General features: G+C 48.8%; 1 protein-coding gene across 1 annotated transcript in view; it reads right to left on the bottom strand.

Annotated features, from left to right (window-relative positions):
• The window catches only part of PRKCB (protein kinase C beta), a 100,771-nt gene that overhangs the window by 25,677 nt on the left and 59,974 nt on the right, over window positions 1–15,120 (bottom strand). Inside the window, exons 7-8 of the mRNA XM_023751479.1 lie at window positions 3,979–4,070; window positions 2,633–2,695 (exon numbers count right to left, since the gene is read on the bottom strand). Coding sequence (XP_023607247.1) covers window positions 2,633–2,695; window positions 3,979–4,070 — 155 coding nt within the window. The remainder of the gene's footprint in view (window positions 1–2,632; window positions 2,696–3,978; window positions 4,071–15,120) is intronic.

The following is a 15,120-nucleotide window of genomic DNA, read 5'->3' as shown; positions in this document are numbered from 1 at the left end:
CCTCCTTTGATACTAAGTTTGGCAGGAAGGCTCTTCTGTCCCCCCGGCCCCGTCCCCCCAACACCCCCAGCACGGTCCTCAGAGAGGCAAGTCTGACACACTCGCTCACCTCTTCGCTGAGGCACTAAATAAAGGGGGAGGGCTTTGTGACATTGGAAAAGATCGTGCCGCCATGAAGGCAATCTCAATGACATTAAGAAGCCCACGCGCTGTCACGTAATGTTTTTATAGTTTTACTTTATCAGTTTCACAAACTCTGTCTTAATTGAGATTCTTTCATGTGAGCAACAAAAGCAAACTCTATTTCCACCTAAAAAGGATGTTTTAAAGGGAATGGGTAGCTCATGGAGCCTGGGGAGCTGAGGCCTAAGACGGAGGCCTAAGTGCAGCACGGAGCTGGCAGGAAAGACACCCCCCCTCCCCCCCCCCCCGCCCCGCCGCCCCCAGGCTGCCCCGGCACGGACTCGCCCTCCTTCCATGGAGCCCGGGGGCTGCCCTCTGGATGTTGCTACTAAGAACCGCTTCCCCTCTCACCCTGGGAACTAGGTGGGGCTGATTTCGAGGGCCAGTCTCTGCTTCCTCGGTCACTAACTTCCGATTCAAGGTCTCGGCCAGCGTGCCAAGCGGCAGAGCCTGGGCTGTGTGCCTGGCCTGGCTACGGGGGCTGAGCGAGTATCTGCATTTTGAATCTGCACAGTGGGAGGCGGACTCTTGCTACACACAAATGCCTGGGCTCAGACGCCAAGTGGCTTAAAGGGATAATGAATAGCTCCTGAAACCACCTCAGACGTGAGGGAGCGTGGAAGCGCATGCACTCAGAGAAAGTGCTTTGGAGTGAAGCATGCTGAGCGCCCGAGATGCTGACCTCGGGATTTTTATGGCCTGAATGGCCATGTCCTGTCTCCCACATCCCTGATCCCAACTGGAAACCTCACCCTGATCCCAACCCAGTGGACAAAGATTCTTATTTCCTCTTCGGATTCCTTCCCTGGAACAAGATTTTCTTCAAGAAACTTGCAGTCCCATGTTCGACCCCCCAGCAACCTGAGCGCTGTACAGGGTCAGGTTCTAAGGTCAACGTGTAAGGGGAAAATCAGAGGGAGCGGTCACCCAACCCTGCCTCTCAGGTTAGGACCGTTAGGCACAGGGAGGTCACTGGCTTTGATTCAAGGCTCACGTCACACAGAACATGTGTAGCTGCCAACACCAGCATTGCATTCGGAACACCGAGATGCTACACCGTGACAGCGCGGGGAAACTGAGGCTTCACAGGTCCGCGTGGGCAGTGAGGGCAAGCATGGCGGAACGACCACACGGCGTGCAGTCCACACGATTATCCCCTCTGTCCCAAGCACCAGCTGAAGCCACTCCTCTCTGACCCCCCCCCCCGCCCCCTGGCACCAGGAGTAAAGGGGGCGTGGGGGCTTCGTGTCGTCAGGACAAGATCGTCCCTCCCTGGCTAGACTTCATACCGCCACTTCCAGGAGCCATAAGCCAGGACTCTGCAGGCTTCTGGCAAGGCCCCACCTTCCGTCCCTCCATGCCACCAGCACCCACAGGCCACCACCCTATCTGCTTGAGACCACCAGGCCTGATCCCTTTACGCCTTTTAGTCCCAATCCTTTGGTTGCTTTAAGAGGTCCAGGACTCTGAGGTCCCTCTAACTCTTCAGACCCTCATCCCACGCCGTCTGCAGAATGGCGGGCACCACACCGCCCAGCACACCGAGCCCTCTCCCTGCTCGCTCTTCCCCCCCAGCACTCATCACTGCTCGGCGGCCTAGGCCTGGTTCCGCGTCTGTCTCCCACCAGAGTATCAGTTCCACAAAGGCGGGCGGTTAGCCCTGTTTTTTCACAGCTGTATTCCCATCACAGTACACGGTGGGGTTCTGATAAATGTTTGTCAAATGAATGAATGAAATGGACTTCAATAGATCCCACACGTGGCAAATGCCCTTTGGAACCCTAAGCCCCTGCCAGACCCTCTTGCGTAGCAGCAGCGCAGCCGGCCCTGTCTGTGGGGTGTGCGTCCATGTGGTTGCGAGAACTGCACACCCCGACTCACTGACAGACAGCAGCCCGGCTCAGCAGTCTGCCTTGCATGAAATAGGAGAGTCTGACTCACGCAGCTGTGATCATACACTTGCTCCTCCAAACATGGTCAAATGCCAAGTCCCAAACTTAATCCTGTCTTTCAGGGCAAGCTACTCAGAAATCCATTTCTGAATTGTGATTACTTAGCAAAACAACACAACCCGTCTCATAATAATATGATCTATCATGTTCTGCTAAACAAGATGCTTTGCTTGCTCCCCAAATGTGCAAATGTGGGGTCTCCAGGCAAGAGGAAGAAGTGCTGGGCCTACTGCTGAGCCTCCTCTTAGAACAAATGGCCTCGGGTTTGAGGTGCAAACCATCACTGGTGGCGGAGAGCAGGGAGGTATCACCACACAAAGCTGCCCGAACTTTGCCAGGGCAGTGGGTGACACTGCCTCTGCCCGGTGGAGCACATGCCCGAGTTAGCCTGGGAGGACTCCTCCACCACCACGGAATCTATTTTAAAAGCGGTTAAAGAAAGAGGCAGGGAAGGGAGGAGCAAAGGCCATGCGGGGGAAAGCACGCAGCTCACGTACCGGTAAATGATGCCCTTGCTCTGTAAGAAGAACAGGCCGATGGCGATTTCTGCAGCGTAAAATCTGAAATAAACAAAAGCCACGAGAAGTTCAAGGACACCATATGCTTGGCAACTCTCAGAATTCCGTACAACATTGAACTGGGTGTAGGACATCAATGCCTGTCATGGATGGCCAGCCACACATCTCATAAAACAAAGTACGGAGTGTGGATGGGTGAGCAGGGTTTAGATAACTGCCCTAAAGATCCACTGGGGTGGGCAGAGGGTCAGCAGTTGCCTGGTGGGGAGGAGGCCATGGGATATGATGGACTAGCTGGAGAAGAGTCAGTTCAGAGTACACCAAGTTAAAATCCTACATAATAAAAGGGTAATATGCAAATTGACCCTAATGGAGGAATGACCAGAATGACCAATGGACCAGTCACTATGAGGCTCACTGACTACCTCTTGGTCCCTTTCCCAGGCTGGCAGGTTCCGATCAACTGATAGCCACTGCGGCGGGGGCAGGGCCGGCGAGCAGGTGTGAACAGCCGACCTCTGGGTACCTTCCCCTGGCTGTCAGGCATCGATCACCCAATGGTGAATGGGGAACTGGGGGTGGGTGGCGGCAGGGGGCAGGGTCAGCTGTGGGTAGCTGGGGAAGATGGCCCTGATAGCAGGCCAGGCCTAAGGACCGTACCCGTGCGCCAGGCCTCTAGTAGCTTAATAATAGCAGCTGCCATCTGCTGAAGGCTGGCCCTTTATCTAGCATCATTGTGGGTTACTATCTGTTTCAATCTTAACTGCAGTCTGGTGAGGTGGGTTCTACTATTACCTCCCTGCTCCTTAAATGAGGAAACCGAGGCTCAGTGGCATGAAAAAACTTGGCCAAGTTATACAACTGATAAATGGTAGGCCAGGGTGGGAGAGCTCTTACTGAAGGCCGGTTATAGCACAGGGCTGGGCAGGGCTTTGGGGCGTGTGTGTGTGTGTGTGAGAGAGAGAGAGAGAGAGAGAGAGAGAGAGAGAGAGAATAGGATTAAGGCTTATAGTCCCCTATTAGAAGCTGAAGAAGAGAGACAACTCTGAGCTCACATTGCCATTGCAATTGTACCAAGATATGCAAGTGGCAGGATTTGGAAGCAGAAGAATGCAACTCTACCAGCATATAGCGGTCACAGCCTGGGCAGGTGGGAGGACAGGGCAGGGCTGAGCTGAACGGCAGCCTCTGGAATGACAGGATGGGGCCCCGAGGGAACCCCGAGGGCTTGCTGAAGGGCCATGAGATCTTAGCAGACACCCTGGGCAAGCTTGTCAACTCACCCGCATGTCCCCAGGGAAATGCACAGCAAGGTTCTCACTTACACAGCATGAGGCTCCTTAAACCGGCCAACCTGCTGGATGTGGTACATGAGGTCACCGCCATTCACGTATTCCATCACGAAGTACAGGCGGTCCTAGAGGAAGACAGCAAATGGCCCATCAGCACCGGCATTTCTCGGGTTCCAAGCGGACAGCAGGGAATAGCTGGGAGGCATGACCAAACACCAGAAAGCCACCAGCCTCCATCGGTCGGCTCTTTGTTCCCCGTGGGGGTGGGGGGTGGGGGGGTGTTTGTGTCACTGTAAGCATGCAGGTGAGCACAGGTGGTGCAAGAGCATTCTTTTTAATCAGTAACTCTAAGTTTATGTTCATTTGTATTGATAAAGATACTTAGCACATGAGTCTGGGGACTTAATAGGCATTATTTAGAATAAAGCTAATTTTAGTAAAAAGTAGGCAATATTAAGTAAATCCTATTACAGTTAATAGGTGGCCTATCAAAGCTCCATGATGCCCCCTCCCATGAGTTTCACCTCCTGGTCTTCACCTCCTATGTAGTCCCTCCCACAAGACTAGGACTGACTTGGTAATCGATAGGATACAGTACCAATGACAGTGTGGGACTTCCCAGACTCGTCAGAAGACATGACAGTTTCCACTTTGCTCTCCCTTCAATCACTTGCCCTGGAGGAGGCCGCCATGCCCCGGGGACCCTCGGCAGCACTGTGGAAAGGGGCCTTCAGCAGAGGATGGGCCTCCTGCCGACAGCCAGCACCCCTCCCGCCTCATGAGTGGGCCACCGTAGAAGCAGCCCCTGCAGCCCCTCTCAGACCTTCAGGTGATGCAACCCCAGCTGGAAACCACAATTTTTTAAAATTAATTTTATTGAGGTGACATTGGTTAATAACATTATAGAAGTTGCAGTGTCCAACTGTATAATACATCATCTGTATATTGTATTGTGTGCTCACCACCCACAGTCCAGTCTCCTTCCATCACCATATATTAGACCCCCTTTTACCTTCTTCAGCCCTCCCCCCACGTCCTGCCCCTCTGATAACTAGCATACTCTTGTCAGTCAGTGTCTAAGAGTTTATTAATTTTGTTTCATTTGTTGCTTTCTTTTTTATTTCCCACGAATGAAATCATATGATTCTTGTCCTTTCCTGTCTGAATTATTTCTCTTAGCATGATAAAGACCTAAATATAAAACCTGAAACAACAAAATACATGGAAGAAAACATGAGTACTAAACTTATGGACCTTGATCTCAAAGAGGATTTTGTGAATTGACCTCAAAGGCAAGGAAAGTAAAAGCAAAAATAAATGAATGGGACGGCATCAAACTAAAAAGCTTCTGCACAGCAAAAGAAACCATCATCAAAAGAAAAAGGCAGCCAACCGAATGCGAGAAGATATTTGCAAACAATATTTCCAACAAGGAGCTAACATCTAAAATACATAATGAACCCATGCAACTCAACAACAAAAGCAAACAATCCAATTAAAAAATGGGCAGAGGACCTAAACAGACACTTTTCCCAAGAAGATAGACAACTTTCGTCTGAGACCCCAGAGTCAGAATTGCCCAGAGAAGCCACCCGAGCTCCCAGCCCACATACATAAGTTGGGCCAAATCACTCCTTTATATCACACTAGTGGCCCGGTGCACAAATTTGTGCACATTGAAAGGAAATTAATTAGAAGAAATATTTTAATATCGCTATTCGACCTTTCTCTATAACAGAAGTGTCAACCAAATTCACGATCGACAATGACAGATCAAAACACATGCATGTGATTGGCACCAGCGAGAGCTTTACATATATAGATAAACTTGCTTAATTAGACCTGCTTTCTGATTTAGCTAAACTTTTTCCAGCCCAGTGAAGCACCCCAATTTCTCTTTCAGGTAATTATCAGCAACATAGCAGTAAATATCAACATGAAGCAGATTATTATTGTAGATCACGCAGGGAGAACAAAGGGTAAAATATTTAACTGTAGCAGTGTTTGACTATATTCTGCACAGTGAGAAAATGTGAAGTCATTTTCAAGGTCCACCATTTCTTACTTCTTTTCAGTTGGGTCAAGTTTCTAAGCTTTCTAAATCTCCGTTTTCTGGCTAATGAAAAGAAAATAGGATTTCACGGAGTCTCCTGTCGACCTACTCCAGGACTTCTGTGAGGATCAAATAAGATAAGGCATGGGAAAACGCTTCACAGACATTTGGTTAAAGTGTAAAATGTTTGCACCTGGCTATAAAGCAAGTCATGTTCCTGGGCTAAAGAAACTCCAAGGAGGCTAGTCGCTAGGGAGAGGAAGCTGGGTGTTGCTACATGATGTAATTACCTGGTGCCCACAGCCACCGTTTCCGGGCTGGGCTCGGCAGTGGGCTGCATTTTGCCCCATGGGGTCTTGGCAGCATTGGCTGCGATTAGGTGGGGTGTTGCTCTGGGGTGGTGGCAAGGCCTGTGTCCCACTTGGGAGAAGCTGAGTGTTGCTTTGTGGGTGCCAGGTCCAAGGTGCTGTTCCTCTGTAAATGACCAGTGCACGTCACGGGAGCTCCTGCATTGAGTGTCTGCCCCCTGGTGGTCAGTGCATGTCATAGCGACCAGTCGGGCAGTCAGACAGTGTATTAGCCTTTTATATATATACTAGTAGCCCGGTGCACAAAATTCATGCACATTAAAAGGGAATTAATTAGCAGAGATAGTTTAATATTGCTATTTGCCCTTTCTCTGTAATAGAAGTGTGAGATGAAAGGAAATTAGTAAAATGTATATGAAAATAATATATAAATTTATTAATAAATAAACAGTAACAAAAGGATATAACAACAGAGGCATGATATAAAAACGACAAAAACATGATATAAAAACAACAGTGATGCAAACAATGACTGATAAAGTGATTAAACTTATTCTAATATCTCCCTGTACACCACATTAAGAGTGAAAACACTTTCAGAGTGCTTGACTAATTTCCCTTGTGATGAAGTATTTAGAACTTTAACTGTAACGTCACATGCTCTTCAAACTTGAGAGAAAGCAACATATAACTGACCATGTGCGAAAACGGGTTCAGGTAGGAATATGCCTACTCTGTCTAGAGTTTATCCTTGTGATTTATTAATAGTCATCACAAATACTGGCATCATGGGAAACCATCATCGAATCAATTTAAATGGGAGGCCAGTGTCAGATGGGGACAAAATAATTCTTGGAATCAGAACAACCTCTCCCTCTGCAGATCCTGTTAATACTTCAGCTTCAATAATGTTAGGTCGTAATCTTTTGATGATAAATCTGGTACCATTACAAAGACCCCATTTACTATTGAGATTTCTCAATAGCATGATGATTGCACCCACTTTCAATTTTAATTTATGACACAGCATTCCCGAAGGAGTAATACTATTAAGAAATTCAAAGGGAAAATTTTCCTTTTCAGCATCATCTGTGGAACCAATGGAATTATCACTCAAATATGTGTGAAACTCTCCATTGAGTACATCCAAAATTTCTTCATTTAGTTTTTGAACATGCTCATTTTTTGGACAAAGAATTGCACGTTTAGATATATTTTTAATATTATCTATAGATATACTATTTCCAAAGGTGACTTCAATAATAGATCCATTACAAATCATTTCACATGGGGATTTCAATAATATCCATTCCTAAATGAAAACTGCTATCAAGTTTGCCATCTCCAAGTTTTACTAACCATCCACTATAAGTAGAATCCTCTGATCTCATATTTGTTGTAAGAGACAACTTTCTGAAACATCCCCAAACATTGCAGTACTTTAAACTTGTTTGTACTATGGCCGATCCCATAGCATGTGGTACAATACTGAGACATTGTCGAAAATCCCCTCCAAGAAGGAGAACTTTCCCACCAAATACAACATTCAGACTCATAATTTCTCTTAGTAATCTGTCTATGGCGTTTATAGCATGACTGGATGCCATGGTGCATTCATCAATAATGAGAAGTTGGGCCTTTTTAATAGTTTTAGCAACTTCACTCTTTATATTGAGTCTAGAAATTGAAGTTTCATTTAATGGAATCGGTAATTTATATTGGGAATGAAAGGTGCTTTCACCGAGAAGTAAATTTGCAGCAATTCCTGCAGACGCTGTGGGTAAAACAGTACCACCACAACCGAATAGGATTCTTAGCTGGCAGGCCCCTGACAGCAAGTTGGCCACCTGTCGATTCTGTGAGGAATGGGGTTCCCTCCTCCCTCCTGTCAGTGTCCGGGGTGCAGGTGAATGGGGTTCCTGGCTGGCAGGCCACTGACATCAAGCTATCCAACAGCAGATTCTGTGAGGAATGGGGCTGCCTCCTCCCTACTGTCAGGGTCTGGTTTGAAGGCCGGACTTACTACTTCCACTCTCTGCTCCAAGGGCGGGTTCCTGCCTGAAACCTCGCCCTCCAGGAAACAGCTGGGGGAGGGCGCAGCCGTTTCCAAGACGACCCCTGCAGGACTGACTTCCTTCCAGTTGGTCGAGCTTCTGGATGTGATATTACACCCAGGTTTTTTATATAAGTAGACTAGAGGCGCAGTGCATGAAATCTGTGCATTTAGGGGAGGGGGGGTCCCTCAGCCTGGCCCATGCCCTCTCGCAGTCCAGGAGCCCTCAGGGGATGTCCAACTGCCACGGAGGCAGGAGAGGCTTCCTCTACCGCCACTGTGCTCACCAGCTGTGAGCTCAGCTTCTGGCTGAGCGGCACTCCCCCTGTGGGAGTGCATTGTCCACCAGGAGGCAGCTCCTGCATTGAATGTCTGCCCCCTGGTGGTCAGTGCACATCATAGCAACTGGTCATTCCGCCATTTGGTCAATTTGCATATTAGCCTTTTATTATATAGGATAGATAATCAACTTAATAAAAAGTAAAAGAAAGGGGTGGAAATGACCAGCATGCTCTATAGCAGTGGTTCTCAACTTTCGGGCCCTTTAAATACAGTTCCTCATGTTGTGACATAACCATAAAATTATTGTCATTGCTACTTCATAACTGTAATGTTGCTACTGTTATGAATCGTAATGTAAATATCTGATATGCAGGATGGTCTTAGGCGACCACCAAAGGGGTTGCGATCCACAGGTTGAGAACCGCTGCTATATAGAAAACTAGGTATTATTTTGTGAAATGCACTTTTATGTTATATTCATATGTCAGTATGGCTGGGTCACAATGTAAAAGGTTTGCAATCAAAAGTTGCAAAGTTATTGTGCAGACGGAGCTACAAGACCAGGCACAGGGGGCGTGGAGCACTCAAGGGCAGGGCAGTTTCCAGTTCTGAAATCAATACAGGATCTGAAGTCGCTTTCCACTACTTCTAGCTGTGTGACACTTCTCGAGTCTCCAGCTGTCTCTTCACCTGTAGGTGGACGTTGCTCACCTGCCCCATAGAGCACTAAGATGACATGGAGAGTGTCCACATGACATTGGCCGTGCAACAAATCTTCCACCCACCATTTTAAAAAGCTCCTTCGAATGCACAGAACTCCATCGTAAGTAACAGCCACATGTGCATTTGTTGAATGCGCACCGAGTGCCTAATAATTAGAATGACAGAAATCACGAAATAAAGCTATCTTCCTGTGAGCACTTATATGTGACTGAGCTAAGTGCTCTATATGTTTGGTTTCACTTACCTTTCTAAACTGAACACGACCAGTATTACCATTTTCCCACTCCCCACCCCCTTTTTGTAATCCTCATCCAAGAATATATTTTTTTATTGGTTTTAGAGAGAAAAGAAGGGAGAGAGAGAGAAACATTGATGTGAAAGAGAAACATCGATTGGTTGCCTCCTGTATGTGCCCCAGCTGGGGATCGAACCCACAAACTAGGTATGTGCCCTGACCAAGAATCAAACCCACAACTTTCGGGTGTACAGGACCACACTCCAACCAACTGAGCCACCCGGCCAGGGCCCATTCTCCCCCTTTTAAAGACATGAATGTTGAAGCTCAGAAAAAGTAAATAACCCGCCAAAGTTCACATAGCAGTGAAGCTGCAGATTCAGGATCTGCACCCAGGCAGATCGGTTCCAGAGTCTATACTTGCAACCTCTTAGTAGGTGCCTCCTGTGTAAGGCTCTGAGCTAGACATCGTGTGCTTTGTGGTATGTCCTCCCCTCTGAGGGGTCCGGTCCAGGGGGAGAGGAGCTGGCAGGCCACAGGGGAGGCGCCCAGGATAATCGATTACTTTTGAAATGCTCGAGGACTTCCTCAGAGCAATACTCCTTTACCCTCCAGTGAGGGCCAGGGAGGGAGGCAGCGACCAAGGCACATGACATGTGCAAAAAGGTCACATACAAGTTAGTGGTGGAGTGGACACTGTCAGCTAGAACTGCTGACACCCGATCTGGTTCTTTTTGGGGGGGAAGGTTTGATAGAAAATAAGCTTTAAAATAGCATCTGTCTTTGCTGCATGTTGAAAGAACCAAAACACTTGCTTTTAAAACTTATTTTTAAAACTAGCAGATGGCATCGGCCACAGAGAAGAAGCGAGGGAGAGATTTCACTGCTTCTGCTTGGAAGGCCTCCGCTTGCCCTGCGCGCATCAGCCACAGTCCCCGCCTTGGGCTCCGCCGAGGGGAGTGCCACGCTGTGGGCCTCTTCTCCCACGAAGCGGAAGCGGGGAAGCCCCGAGACCCACCAGCTCTGGACTTCACAGCCCGGCTTGGCACACCAGGGCTCCAGCTATTAAACATTACACAAGCATCTCGCTGTCCTTTCACTTTCTGAACAAACACTTAATGATGCCCACACTATGCCAGGCACTCTTCCGCTGCCAGGGGTGCTGCTGGGAATAATCTGGGGCCCCTGTGAGGGATTCCCCAGGCCCGGGGAGAGACCAGACACATGTCCCCATGGCAACCTTTCCCCAGACGGGGTGAGCAATAACTTTGGTTGGGCTATGGATGAACATGTTCCCTTGATCATTTCATGTTGTTTTAACGTGTATGTGGAAATAGAACAAGCACTGGGAGGCCTTGGTTTTATGGTTCTTGTTGCTGAGGGAGAGGAGGATGCACAGAGCTGCAAAGGAAGCGAGGAGACAGAGGGCGAGGCCAGGTGAGGACAAGGGGGCAGGCACCCCCACAGCCCACGTGCCCCAACACCCCCTTCTACATCTTCACCGTGTTGCCTCAGCCACAAGAACTTACTTACTTTTAAATATATTTTTATTAACTTGCTTTTAAAAACTTAAACACAATTATTTTAGTTTTAAAACCTCATATCAAAGCCATAAATGGAAATTTGTTGTTTCTGTAAAAAGTAAACACACGTCTGGAGCCTCTCAACGCTATGCTCCATCCAGTCTGGCTTTGGTACCTCAATCCCCGAAGTGACTTATTTTTACAACAAATGCCATTTGCCTGTGACCCCACAAGTTCGTCACCCACTCAAAAGTAAGGGACATCAACATTTGGAAAACACCAGCAGCCACCTAGAACCAATATGGAACATAGAAGTGTTTTGTTTTGTTTTATCCTCTGAGGATATGTTTTATTGATTTAGAGAGAGAGAGGGAGGGGAGAGAGAGAGAGAGAGAGAGAGAGAGAAGCCTCAATGTGAGAACCATTGACTGGGTTGCCTCCCATGCTCACCCTGACCAGGGATTGAACCTGCAACCTAGTTAGTTATGTGCCCTGACCAGGAATCGAACCTGAGACCCTTCGGTGCACGGGATGACACTGCAACCAACTGAGCCACCGGCCAGGGTGAGACATGAATTTCAGACCTTGTATTGAACATTTGTTTTTGCAAGTCATGCATTAGGTATCAAAGGAAAAAAGTGATGAATAAGATACAGACTTTGCCCACAGAATTTCAGTTAAAACAAATAGACAACAAACTCAAGCCATCATCTAGAATAAACTGTGATAAGAGATTACATGAGAGGCACAAAGAGGGAGCTCTGGGGGCTTCGGCCCATGAAACTGCCCCCCCCCACCTCTGAACCTCACATAATCATTCTCTCGTCAGTGCCCTGAAATGTGACCAACCCCCCCCGCCCCCACCACCACCACCACACACACACTCACACACTCTTCCTGTAAAGTGATGTGGTCTTAAAAGATCTCTCAGGCAGCCACAGGCAGTGGTTTTGATTTGGACCTACTTGTTGTACCACATGAAAATCAAAGGTAGCTATTGAGTATGGAGTCAAGACCAGCCTGGCTCTCTCCTACTTGCTCAATTTTCCAAAGAGGACTTGCCACAGTTCAGAACTTCAACACTCGTCTCTCGGGCTGATGAATCCTGACTTACTCGTCTTTCCTCCCCCTTCCTCCCGCGCTCCGGCCGCTCCAGCTGGCTGCAGGACGTTTCCACGTGGGTGTTCCCCTGTCAACCGCAATCCACCGCTGAAAGGCAAGCTCCCTCTCTTCCTCCGCAAACCAGCCCGTCTGCTAACGCTCAGGGCGCGTCTCCCCGGGTGCCCGTTATTGCTGTTACTCTTCATTACACATGGCCCTCATCTCCGAAGCATGCAGTAACTGGTTCATTTTAAGTCTCCTTTCTCCTTTATCCCTCATATTTAATCAGTAATTAAATAACATCAGATGTGTGTCCGCCCCTGCATCACGGAAAGGGTTGAATGGAATTTCCCAAATCTGGAGCGTGAAGATGAGGATGGTCTGATTTAAAACATGACTGGGTGGCGTGTTCACCTGGGGCCCAGGACAGGGCAGAGAGAGGATCATCCTCGCCCCGCCCCCCCAAGACAAGGGGAAGAGGGATGTGACATCATGCCCATGGAACTGCCAGGGAACACCGGCCACTGTTAATAAGATACCACGGACAGAGAAAAGCAACCACGTGGGCAACTCTCAGAGCATGCACCAGGCTCTAAGGAGGTTGAAGGACGCGTTTCCCTACTGAATGATCTTTAATGGTTTTCCCTGCCGGTAAGGGGATTAATCCTGCGTGTCCGCTGTGCCTCATCGCTCAGATCCACCTGTTTCCCTGGAAAAGCTGTGCAGTGCTGTGGTTCACATGAGCTGGTCCTGGGTTCAAGTCCCAGGTACACGGCTTCCCCACTCTGAGAACTTGCAAATATTTAAACTTCTCTGTCTCCCTGAGGGGTAACGGCAGCTTCCCCTTCGTCAGGTGTTGCAAAGACACATCAGATGAGTCACACGTCAAGTCCGCGCAGACTCAAAGACCTCGAAGCCGTGGGTCACCCAGCTGCCCTTTCCTCTGTATTCTACAGCCTCACGACACTATCAGAATCAAGTCACTGAGGCTCCTCTAACTTTCCCAGCTTTCAAAGCCTTGCCCTCCACATAGAGAGCCAAGTTCTCAGGGGCTGGTACCCTCTCTCTTCTTTAGAATTCTATGGGCCTTTGATTACTGAATGAAGACGCAAAGGCCACCAACAAGAAGGCAGAGAGCACCAGGCTGTGTCTCTTCCCACTTAACCCAGACTTACATGCCTTGGTTGCATTTTTGGGTCCTCGCTTGCACCCAAGATTCCCGAGTGGCTTTGGCTGCCTAAAGCCCTGAACCCACGAAACTCTCCCAGCTCCTCTTTCCCTCCATCCCTCGCCGAGGGCCCAGTGACACTGCTACGGCGGGCTGTGTCCAGCTCCAACTCAGTGTCCTTGGACTCAAGATGACATCTCCCATCGGATATGAGAGCCAACATTCCTGCCCTGTGGATTCAACCCCTTTTAAAAGGTTCCTACCAAGTTAGTCGTAGCCAATCACAGCTGATCATGCCAGGAATAAAGCATCTGGCCTGCACACACCCATCAGATTCCCTGTCCTCCGAGTATGAACTGGAGCCCAGGGCGTTGGGTAGGTAGGCAACTGCAAGGGGCTAGGAAAGCCATGTTGCCATGACCAGGGAGAGACACAGACAAGGAGGCCCGGCCAGCATGGCTCAGTGGTTGGGCATTGATCTATGAACCAGGAAGTTCCAGTTCGATTCCCAGTCAGGGCACATGCTAGGGTTACTGGCTAGATCCCCAGTGTGGGGCATGCAGGAGGCAGCTAATCAATGATTCTCTCTCATCATTGATGTTTCTATCTCTCTCTCCCTCTCCCTTCCTCTCTGAAATCAATAAAATTATATTTTAAAAAAAGAAAGTGTGGAGGAGGGGTGCTCTGTTTCTTGCAACCCACCCTCCCGGCTGAGACTGCTGCCTGAGCTGCCTTCTGCAGCGCCCTGGGCCCGACCACCTCCGTGGAGGCTGCGGCCAGCCCAGAGCCCACCTGAGGCGCCAGGACTTCTGGACACTCTTGGTGCTCAGCAGACATGTCATCAGAGGCCAACCCGACAAGTGCAATCATCTGCAGCCCCCTCCCTGTCCGCTACTGCATGAGGGTTGATGTCCCTCCCAGCATGCCTTGCAACTGAGTTCTTATTGGGCCAAGAAGCAAATTCGGGAAGTAACTTCTATCCTTCAATGACTCATAAAATCTACTTCTATTTTTTTTTAAAGAAGTGCATATGTTCAATCGAAAAGAAAACATTTAAAATAGATGTTTTGCTAAGGAGGCTTAACTGCCTGTGCCCACTGGCAGTTGGGAAATTTTGTGAATGTGGCGGCTGACAGCTGCCCGTGGAAAACCTAATCCCCTCGTGTCGCCGCAGCAGGGTGCCCCCAGCCCAGCTGGACGCGGGCGGCCTCCGCTCACTGCTGCTCCTGCACGTGGCACATCACCTCTCTTACTCCCGCTTCCCGTGCCCCCTTTAAAGACAGTGACCCCACATGCAGAGCCAGCAGGGCATCCCAGCCCGGGAGTCTGTAACGGAGGTGCTCACGCTTATCCCTGTGTGTGCGCTAGAGGACAACTCCCCGAGACCCGTCCATCTGAGGCCGGTTCATCCAGTGAGCAATCTCCAAGCATCCGAGCCCTCGGATGGCTTCTGCGTCTGTCTGGGTGTCCACGCTTCCACCGTGTGGTGCTTTGCGACACCTTTCAAGACAAAGATGGTCACCCATGACCCTCCCTAATTCACACCAACGTTTTGATTAGTCTGTGCCCGTCTCTTCCTGGTTTCTTTCTTTCTTTCTTTTTCTTTCTTTCTTTCTTTCTTTCTTTCTTTCTTTCTTTCTTTCTTTCTTTCTTTCTTTCTTTCTTTCTCTCTCTCTCTCTCTCTCTCTCTCTCTCTCTCTCTCTCTCTCTCTCTCTTTCTATCTTTCTT

The sequence above is a fragment of the Myotis lucifugus genome, unplaced genomic scaffold (assembly GCF_000147115.1).
Source record: "Myotis lucifugus unplaced genomic scaffold, Myoluc2.0 scaffold_22, whole genome shotgun sequence".
NCBI classification, from domain to species: domain Eukaryota; kingdom Metazoa; phylum Chordata; class Mammalia; order Chiroptera; family Vespertilionidae; genus Myotis; species Myotis lucifugus.
This window is presented reverse-complemented; position numbering and strand designations above follow the sequence as displayed.